Raw genomic sequence first — 10,195 nt, forward strand, 5'->3', positions numbered from 1 at the left:
GTGTATAGGTAAAGGAGCTGAGGGTTATCAGGTGCAGCACGGGAGGCCTGTGCGGCGGGTGATGTGCGCTGAGGGTGTTTGCGCTGCAAGCGATGGCCCAGTGTTGGCTCCAGTGCTGTACAATGGGCTTCCTGGCTCCATAGCCGAGCTTGCTGCAACAATCGCTTCACAGCAGGCGAGGGCGAAGGTTGCTGCCGTGCTCTGCACTGGGGTGCAGTGCAAGAAATGCAAGCGTACAGCAGTAGGCAAGGGGTCCCATGCGAGAGAGCAGGGGGCTGCAGTATAACATTGTGACTCCAATATGGATCCATTCGTATGGTTTTTTCCCCCTTTTTTCTTACTATTGATATGACCAAGGAAATATCCGCATCTAGAGACATTTGTAATCTTGAATGCGCTTCATAAAAGTTTTTGCTGGCCCTGGTGCATGAAATATCAAGCAGAGACATTAGTGGAGCAGGAAGCGGCCCCCGTCACAAGGGGGGCTGCAGCTGATCCTACTAGAAGGAGCTGCATGGTATATAGTGGGGGGCGGGTGAGAAGAGGGCCTCGGGCCCTGTCCCCCCAGGCACACAGGCGCCCTTGAATAGTGTCTCTCTTCCGGGGAGCGATCCTGCGGTACCATCTGCAGCCTCCTGCCTCTGTGTGCCTGTGGTACTCCTGGCTTCCACCCGTCCGGAGTGCCCTGAGCCCTCTGCTCCGTCCCTGCGAGTGACAGGCGGGTATTGCCCCTCGACTTACACTCTTCTCCACTTCTGCCGACTCCTAAGTTTTGTCCCCTAACTCTGGAGAAGAACCTTCACTGCAAACCACACAACTCAAGCGTGCACTTAAGTTTCGGAGGTTGACGAATCTTTTTATTTGGCGAGTATAGCGAGGTTATTTCTGTCTTGTTTCTGTGCAGCTGAGAAGCCAAAAAGCCACATTGAAACCCCGCTGGAAGAGAACATAAACCGCAGAGTCCTGGAGGAAGGGACCGTGGAAGCGAGAACAGTCGAAGATGCCATCTCCGTGCTCAGGTACCTGTTGTTTACTTGTAGCATCCACTCCCTGGTGAACTAAGGGCTTCTCTTCCTCGTACAGGTTCAGTAGGGAACAGTACACCAGACTCATCCACTCCTCCCCATAGGGCTCAGAAATAACTTGTCTGATTGTGTGTGTTTACTTTGTATGAAATGCCTGCCCCCCTGGTTCACTCCACTGCACCCTACAAAACATTCACCTAAGAGATGTGACCCTCTGACAAGCGCCTCCCACCGTGCAGCCGCCCTTTCTTTCTGTAGCATCCATTGACCCGCAGTGTCAGCAGGCCCTTTGCCGCCAGATTACTGATATAAAATAGTCCCTCGTGTCCTCCAATGGAGGCGGAAGGAAATAGCGTGAAAGGTAGAGACTAAAATGCTCATGTGGGTAGGTCTAAGATGTGACGGGCAGCGTCTCTAGCTAATGGATGAAGAAGGTTGAGGTTCCTAAACCAAACGGGCCAATGGCTGAACGTCCACTTCGAGTACTGGTAGTATGCAATCTGTTTTCCATAATGGTTCTGTAGATGTTGCGTGTCAAAGCTGAAAAGAGTTGCTTCCCCAACTCTTTGCCTTGTTTGTGGTGCTCCAAGGAATCTTGAGCGCCTCAGGACATACAATCTAGTGCTGACTATTTGATATTAAAACCAACATTGAGAATGCTGCTGTTTGCATCTCTTTCAGTCCCCAGGAGTGATGTTTGAGCTCAGGGCTAAGATTCCCTTGACACGAGAGAACCTCGGAGTAGACCCAACCACACCTCCCTCTGTTGGCTTCACTCTGTGCAGGCAGTATGAGGAGAGGTCTCTGCTGAAGCACTGCAGGCATTACTTTAGAGTTGGAGTTGGAACTAGAGAATGTTTGTTTCCGAAATAGGTGTTTGTAGTTCTACTTCAGTTGAACCCAACACCCAGCATACGTGGCAATTCAAAGTGTGTGCATGGGCTTAGTTCAAGGTGGCTTACCCTTTGTTTTTTTTTCTGTTTCAAGTGTCGCAGAAGAGCTGGACCGCCATCCCGAGCGGCGCATGAAAGCCGCATTCGCAGCCTACGAAGAGCTCAACATGCCGCGCCTCAAGCAGGAGAACCCGAACATGCGTCTGTCGCAGCTGAAGCAGCTCCTGAAGAAGGAGTGGATGAAGTCCCCAGAAAACCCCTTGAACCAGAGGCACGTCAGCTACAATGCACCAAAGTAGGGAACCTCCAGTCCGGCCATTCCTTCCTCGGTGGGAAGGGCAACCTGGTCAAACTGCAACAAAGGAGAAGCATGGGAAGAACCAAGAATTTATCAATCTAGGGAAATACATTCTATGGGGACTTTATCCTTTGCAATACTTGTGAAAAAGCTGTGTAATCTGTGAAAGCGCTGCTTTGGGCCAGAGTTCTACAAATCAGCTCAAGTTCTGTCTCCTGTTTTGATTCTAAAGCTTATTTCAGAACTTTCAGAAAGCTTTTTCTGGATCGGTTCCTTCCTACAGTTGTCTTGTCTCTGAAGCCTCTGACCTTGTTACCGATAGCAACCCCTCTCAGAGCTCTTGTCGTCTCGCTCCTGATCACTGTTGGTTGTAGAGCGAGGTACTGTTGGCATGAATGACACTCACTAAACATCATGCAGTTCATGCATGTGGAAGACTGACTTTCTCAGCGAGAATGCCTCTGAGTAAGAGCACCTGTCGATCAAGACATGAGCAATGAGTGTCTGTCTGGTGAGAATGTGATGGCCCTCTCAGGGCAGGGAAGGGCCTGGTTTACAGTCGCCCTTGTAGAAGCAGTGTTGGATTCTGTTCTGCCTGTTGGAAGGGGTGAGTCAGTATGAACAACACTCTAGACCGAAGATTTACAACTGGGTTGGCTTGAAATTCAGAGCTTGCTTTGGGGTAACACACCCATCATAATTATCTGTTGCTGTTCCTCCCTATTTGCTCTCCCCCTACTCCTCGCCAAGCGCCCCCTAGGTCTATTCGAATCCAGCGCCAAGCTGGTGAATTAGGGCTGTGGCAGCAGTTATTTTCATAGGCCTTACTTTGTTCCTGAAATCATGATGGTGTCATCTGGTGTCTATTCCACCCATTAAACTATTGCTCACTACAGCTAGGTTTTGTGCCCTTTAAATTTTCACTGAAGGCAGCTGTTTCATGCTCTTCAACGCCACTTTGGTGTGGTCAGTGTTATCTCTTGAGTCCCTTCCAGCCTGGTATACTGGAGTTTCGCTGCCCAGAGAGTTTGAGTAAAAGGAACTTTTTGCTGCTGATTGAAGCATGTCTCTCTTTTTTTGTTGCATTGTCAGTACCTGTTTGCTTAATGTTGAAATGTACCTTGCTGTTGTGAATCCGCCGATAGCACCTTGTTCTTTGCTTATGAAGCTCACAAAGATCTGTAATGGTACGGAACTGGCACTTGATTTCTTGATCGTTTGTTCTTCATGGTAACGGTGAGTCCTGATCAGATGAGTAATGTTTACAACATGTTACTTATAAACAACAAAAGGTACCAGAGGGTCTCAAAACAAGCACCGCCCAGAGGTGTACGCTAGTTGCCCTATTCAACACAGAATCCTAATCACCCAGAGATCAAAATTGATTCGGCACAGGAGGCTCTCAAGGGATGAGGAAAATACCCATCAGTCACCATACGGATCCGCCCTTCATCATTTGGGATTTTATCCGGACCACCCGTCTGAGAAAATCAGTGCCACAATCAAAGGATGACCCGGTGGTAAGGAGGTCCCTTTGGTGGTGTTTTGGTTACAGTGTGGTCTGCCACTCGATGTTAATGAGTGGGAAAAGACATGGGACTGGGGTGTGGAGTGCAAGAAAAAGTGAGTGAAAAAAGAAACCAAGACAAAAGAGTGTGTTAAAATTGGTTTAGAAGAGCACGGAACGATATTTATTCTGCGTGTGCTTTCAGTACCAAGGTTAAAAATATATATGTGACCTTAAGCAGTCTGGTTATGTAGACTGCCTGAGGTAAGGTTGGTCGACATGTTTCAGCAAACCATTCCCGAACGAGTCCATTCTACACGGCGGAGGTCTTTCTTCGTCGCCTTTGGGAACGGTAGCACTAGATATCGGTGCAAGTCCCGTTTTACTTCCGGTTAATAATAATAATAATAATACTGGATTTTATACAGCGCGAACAGCTACCTCACGAGGAGGTGTCCCGGCGCTAGTAGAACACAGTAAACCTGGGCAAAAAGGAGGGAGAACTAGCGTGGATGGGTGAAGAGCCAGGTCTTTAGCATCTTCTTAAAACAGGGTTCGGATGGGGCCTGTTGGATTGCTTGTGGCAGGTTATTGACAATAGAGGGTGTTTTTGTATTTTGTTGTGCACACTGTGACTTACATGTGTTTCACATGTTTTTTAGAGCGGTGCTTCATTTTCCCCTGAGCCGCTGCCAGGTGGGGTGAGGCTAGTCTACCTTACAGATCAAGGTAAGAACTGGATGACATTTGGATAATGATATGTCTTTCCGAATGGATATTAGCGGACTCTGTAATAATAAGAGTGTATAGATCAACTTCTTGAATGTGATTTCAATTTGATCCATAGATTATGGACTTAATTCATAGCCCATAGGATACAGATAGTTTAACCTGATACCCACACCCCTTCTCTCTCCACAGTGATCGACACAGACTGTAAGGGCATTTGGACTATTCAGGTGACCGTGTGCACTTGTCTTATATTTCCTTTTGTCACTTTTTTCACTTTATTACTTATTCACGTTGTGCAGTAGCCTTAGCATTGTAGTCCCGGTCCTGATGAAAGCAAGGACGCAATAGTCCATGTTTGCTGAAACATGTCGACCAACCTTACCTCAGGCAGTCTACATAACCAGACTGCTTAAGGTCACATATATATTTTTAACCTTGGTACTGAAAGCACACGCAGAATAAATATCGTTCCGTGCTCTTCTAAACCAACTTTAACACACTCTTTTGTCTTGGTTTCTTTTTTCACTCACTTTTTCTTGCACTGCACACCCCAGTCCCATGTCTTTTCCCACTCATTAACATCGAGTGGCAGACCACACTGTAACCAAAACGCCACCAAAGGGACCTCCTTACCACCGGGTCATCCTTTGATTGTGGCACTGATTTTCTCAGACGGGTGGTCCGGATAAAATCCCAAATGATGAAGGGCGGATCCGTATGGTGACTGATGGGTATTTTCCTCATCCCCTGAGAGCCTCCTGTGCCGAATCAATTTTGATCTCTGGGTGATTAGGATTCTGTGGTGAATTGGGCAACTAAATGTAAATGTAAATGTATTGCGATTTATATAGCGCACGTATCACCCGAAGGCATCAAGGCCCTTGCCTTGGGAACCCGTCCTGGTATTCCCCTGTGAGATAACCCCAGCAGGGTATCCACAAGGTGAAAGCCAGGCATCCCGCCGCGAGGGGCCGTAGTGGAGATTAAGCAAGCTATTGCCCAGAGTCGCAGAGTGTGAACCCATTAGTCGAGTAGGCACCGGAACGCACCGGAACGAGAATTATCGAGTCAGTGGAATTTTTGAACCCAAGACCCGCCGAGGCGGGGAATTGAACCCTAGTCCAGGACCGATCTCAGCTTCCAGGTCTGCCGCCTCTAACACCTGAGCCACACTTCTCCACAACTAGCGTACACCTCTGGGCGGTGCTTGTTTTGAGACCCTCTGGTACCTTTTGTTGTTTATAGGTTCTTTGGGGATTGTATCCAGAGCCAGGTCTATAAATTTCCCCGAGGTCCTCCCCCACCGTAGTGTTTTTTGTTGTTACAACATGTTACAACAAAGCTGAGGGGCTTCTGAGCAGATGTGGAATGGTTCCAGTAAATCCAGGAGGGGTTTAGATGCAAAACGTTTCCAGCCTGGAAGAGTATTGGGAAGAGTATTGGGGTTGAGGGCGAGGTGGAGCTGGCATTTAGATTCCGCAAGAAGAGAAGACTTTTGAGAGTGACTTCAAGTAGAAGTCACACTATAAGTTTTGAAATGGAACTCTTAAGAATGGATGAAAAGTGTATCTCCTGTGTGCATATCTTCACCAGACTCGCATGCTATCTCCCAAGTCCACCATTTTGTAATATAGTTGTATTTATGTCCATTGTACAAATGGAAATTTTGTTGTGCGGAGCGTTCATTAGAGCTCCTCCAGGACTGGTTGGCAGCGGTCTCTTCTGTAGCTTAGCATTATAAAAAATTGTGTTGTAGCCTAAGAAAAGATGAGACAACTATGCATGGAGTCCCAAAAAATCCAACTTTTCTTGGAAGTGTTTCCTGACCATCCGCTCATGTTAAGGATAAGACAAGTGTATGTTACCCAAGGGAAGCAACTCCACTGTGGTATCGATGTTACAGGTAAGTCAGTCACCCAGGCTGAAGCACTATTGTTACAGGTGAGTAACATCCATTGCAGAATGATGATCAATGCAGTGAACTGTCTCGAAGGAAGCAGTAGTGGTAGAGGTAAAATTGTTTAACGGGAATCTCTCAGATAGTAGTCCGCCACACACACAATCAATGTAGAAAAGTACTGCAGCACTTTCTATCTAAGCTCCGACTGAATAGCTCAAACAAGAAAATGAATTACTTACCTGTAACTTCAGGTTCGAGGCATGTGGGCTGCTGAATTCATATCTGTGCATAGATCGCCGCCTAGTGTTGGGTCCGGATGATTGCATATTGTTGTCCTGGAAGAGTCTTCGAAGTATCACGAGATAGGTGGCTCCTCCCCTGGACTACAGTGCGCATAGGCATCCTCAGATTGTTTTTTTCCGCCATTGGGTTCGGATGTACTTTCCTTACTCGAACTTCGGAATCGAAAATTACTTTTCTTAAAGGCCAAAAGGCCTTTGGAATCGTCGGTATTGTTTCGATCGGTGCCGACATCCTAATCTACACTTTATCCAACTCAGGATGTCAAATCGGGCCGTAGGCCTTCTCGACGCAAAGAAGATCGGTCGTCGATGGAACGAAGTCCATTCAGAAGATGCCCTCTTTGTAATTCAAAATGCCCACATATAGATAAACACCCTGTATGTAGCAAGTGTTTATCTCCGGAACATAATGAAACCGACTGCCTAGCCTGTACAAAATTTCGATCAAAAAAGACACTTCGGGTTCGACGGGCCGCAAGGCAAATCATGCAGAAACCAGCGCCGGAGCCTGAAAATATCTTCGACTATGAACAAGATCTCATCGAGGCCGAAGATTCGGATCAACAGTCGGATCAAGACTCAGAACATGACTCAAACTACTATGTCGACGTAGATGAAGAAATCGTCGAGGTAGGAGACGACGAACAAGGGATCGGGGCCGTCCAATACGACTCCAGTGATGAAACGGGGCCTACTACATCGGGGCCAACCGTGAGTACAACGTACCAGATATACACCTCTATGGTTCCACAGGCTCAGGTCAAGGCATCGCCGGAAGGCCTTAGCCAAGATCTCGAAACACATTCTATAGCCCCGCGACTCAGCTCGGCTAAGAATACAACAAAAGAGCCATCGGTTCAACGCAACCCAAAGCTGTTGATATCGAAAGCAAAAGTTATGGAACCAAAAACTAAACCGAAACTGATCGACAACTCAGTCTTCGGACCGCGCTATGTAGAACCAGCAGAATCGATCCCAAAGAAAATTGTCGACAACACGGTCTTCGGACCAAACTATGTCGATCCATCGGAGTCAAACCCAAAGGTCGTCGAGCCGAAGGCCGGCGCACCTACATCCACTCCGAAACAAAAGGCCGTCGAACCGAAGAGATCGGCGTCAACAGTCGACAACACAAATAAGGGACTCGAAACAAAGAAGGTTGTCGAACCGAAGCAAAGAATCGACAAACCAATGGCTGTGCAACAAAAACTAATCGAGCCGAAGAAAATCGACCCGAAGAAAAACATCGAGCTGAGACAGCAAAGCATCGGTCCAAAAACACCGGTTCCAAAGATGCAACAAAGTCAAAAGGGGACTATCGACTCGACAAAAAATGTCGAAACAATAGATAAATCGGCTCCAATGAAACAGGCACAACCTAAAAAGACTGTTCAAATAACAAAAACTCTCGGACCGATCAAATTTGGTCTACCAGTTTCATCAAAACATAAGGCAGTCGACCCAAAGACCGGTATCGACCCTAAACAAACTAAACCAAAGACATTGGCCAAACAACCAAGAACTACTGAGCAGGAGATCTTGTATCCAGGCCCCTCATCAGAAGAACAGTCAAAACTTACATTGACCCCCTATTCTGGGAAGGTCACTCTCTACAAGATAAAAGTCAGACCACAAACTGAAAAGGAGACTTATGTCATCCCACTCAAAAAGAAAAGGGACTGTGCAACTTCACCTATTCTATTTGAGCCTATAAAACCAAACACATACTCATATACACCCACACACAGATGAAGAGGTGGATTATGAGGACAATGAGTAATACAATTACACAGTGGACCCTGACCAAGACAGTCAAGCTCAACCATGGGCAGACCCAGTACATCCTGGTGATTCTCAGCCCATTCCAGATACACCTGCATACCCTGCTAAAGCTTATCCTACAGAGGATAAAGCTGCTTTTAATGCACTTATAGATAGGGCAGCCCTCAATCACAATGTAAAAATGCATGCAGATCCCACTGAGGAGGATTTACTCTTTGACACTTTTGCCACATCAGAATGATCTGTCAAAACGCTACCTATGCTAAGAGGGGTACTTAAACATGCAGGTGACATTTTTAAAGAAACAACTAGGGCACGGGTCATTAACCTCAGAATTGAAAGAAAGTACAGGCCATCTCCAGTAGACCCCATATATATGAAGGGTCAACTGCCTTTAGATTCCTTAGTGGTATCCAATGCACATAAACGTGCAAACTCACAGACTACTAGAGAAGCACCACCTCCTGACAAAGAATCAAAGATCTTGGAGGCCTCAGGGAAAAGGGTGGCTGCTCAAGCAGCTAATATGTGGCGAATATCTATTACACAAGCCCTGCTAGCTAGGTACAACAGGGCACATTATGACACCCTAGAGACACTTCTCCAACATTTACCTGAACCTTACAAAGAACAGGCTGAAGACCTAGTACAGAAGGGAAAGCTAATAACTAACGTCTCCATTAAATGTGCCCTAGACGTGGCAGATACAGCAGCCAGATCTATTAACACCAGTGTTATGCTCAGGAGACATGCTTGGCTTCGCATCTCAGGTTTCAAAAACGAAGTCCAGTCTACTTTATTAAATCAGACAATAAACCCTGACTTTATTAGGGCCAGCTGTAGATACAATCCTAGACTAAATGAAAAAAGGACAATGAAACAGCTAAGTCGATGGGGGCCTTACAATCCCAACAACATAGAGGCTCCTTTCGTCGCTCCAATTATAGAGGTGCTGCAAGAGGTAGCTCATCACAGCAGACCTCAGTTTACAAAGCAAATACGCAAACCACCTACAATAAAAATAATAGAGATGGATACAGCGGCAATCACAACAAAGGCAGAGGACGAGGGAATAATACCACCAGGTCCTCTACCAACACTAAACAGTGACTTCTTAGCGCTATCCCCAGACCATACAACACCTGTCGGGGGACGATTACAGCAGTTCCTACCAGTCTGGCAAAACATCACAACAGACAAGTGGGTGAGGCAAATTATCCAAACTGGCTATTGCCTAGAGCTAACTTCCACACCACCCAATATACCACCAAAACACCGTCCTATGTCTGCAGAACACCTAGACTTATTGCAGCAAGAAGTCATCAGCATGCTGCAAAAAGGGGCCATAGAGCCAGTACCATTACAACATCAAGGTACAGGGGTATACTCACTATACTTCCTCATCCCCAAAAAGGACGGGTCTCTCAGACCCATATTGGACCTCAGGCCCCTAAATCAATACATCTTATCAGAGCATTTCCATATGCTCACTCTACAACAAGTCTTACCACTGCTGCAACAAGGAGACTTCCTCGCAACTTTGGACCTCAAAAATGCATACTTCCATATACCAATACATCCTGCACATAGGAAGTATCTACGGTTCACGTTACAAAATCAACATTACCAATTCAAAGTCCTTCCATTTGGTGTAACTGCAGCCCAGAGGGTGTTCACAAAATGCCTAGGGACAGTAGCTGCACATTTACGGAGACAACAGATTCACGTCTATCCGTACCTGGACGACTGGCTAATA

General features: G+C 46.6%; 1 protein-coding gene across 2 annotated transcripts in view; it reads left to right on the forward strand.

Annotated features, from left to right (window-relative positions):
* Positions 1-3,272, forward strand: part of CCDC124 (coiled-coil domain containing 124) — a 62,990-nt gene extending 59,718 nt beyond the window's left edge. For both annotated transcript variants that reach the window (XM_086946803.1, XM_086946804.1), the window contains 2 exons: positions 905-1,019; positions 2,013-3,272. In XM_086946803.1, the coding sequence (XP_086802929.1) occupies positions 905-1,019; positions 2,013-2,217 (320 nt within the window). In that variant the 3' untranslated portion in view covers positions 2,218-3,272. The remainder of the gene's footprint in view (positions 1-904; positions 1,020-2,012) is intronic.
* The last annotated feature ends 6,923 nt before the right edge of the window (positions 3,273-10,195 follow it).

This window comes from Lissotriton vulgaris, chromosome 12, assembly GCF_964263255.1.
Source record: "Lissotriton vulgaris chromosome 12, aLisVul1.2, whole genome shotgun sequence".
In the NCBI taxonomy this organism is placed as follows: Eukaryota; Metazoa; Chordata; class Amphibia; order Caudata; family Salamandridae; genus Lissotriton; species Lissotriton vulgaris.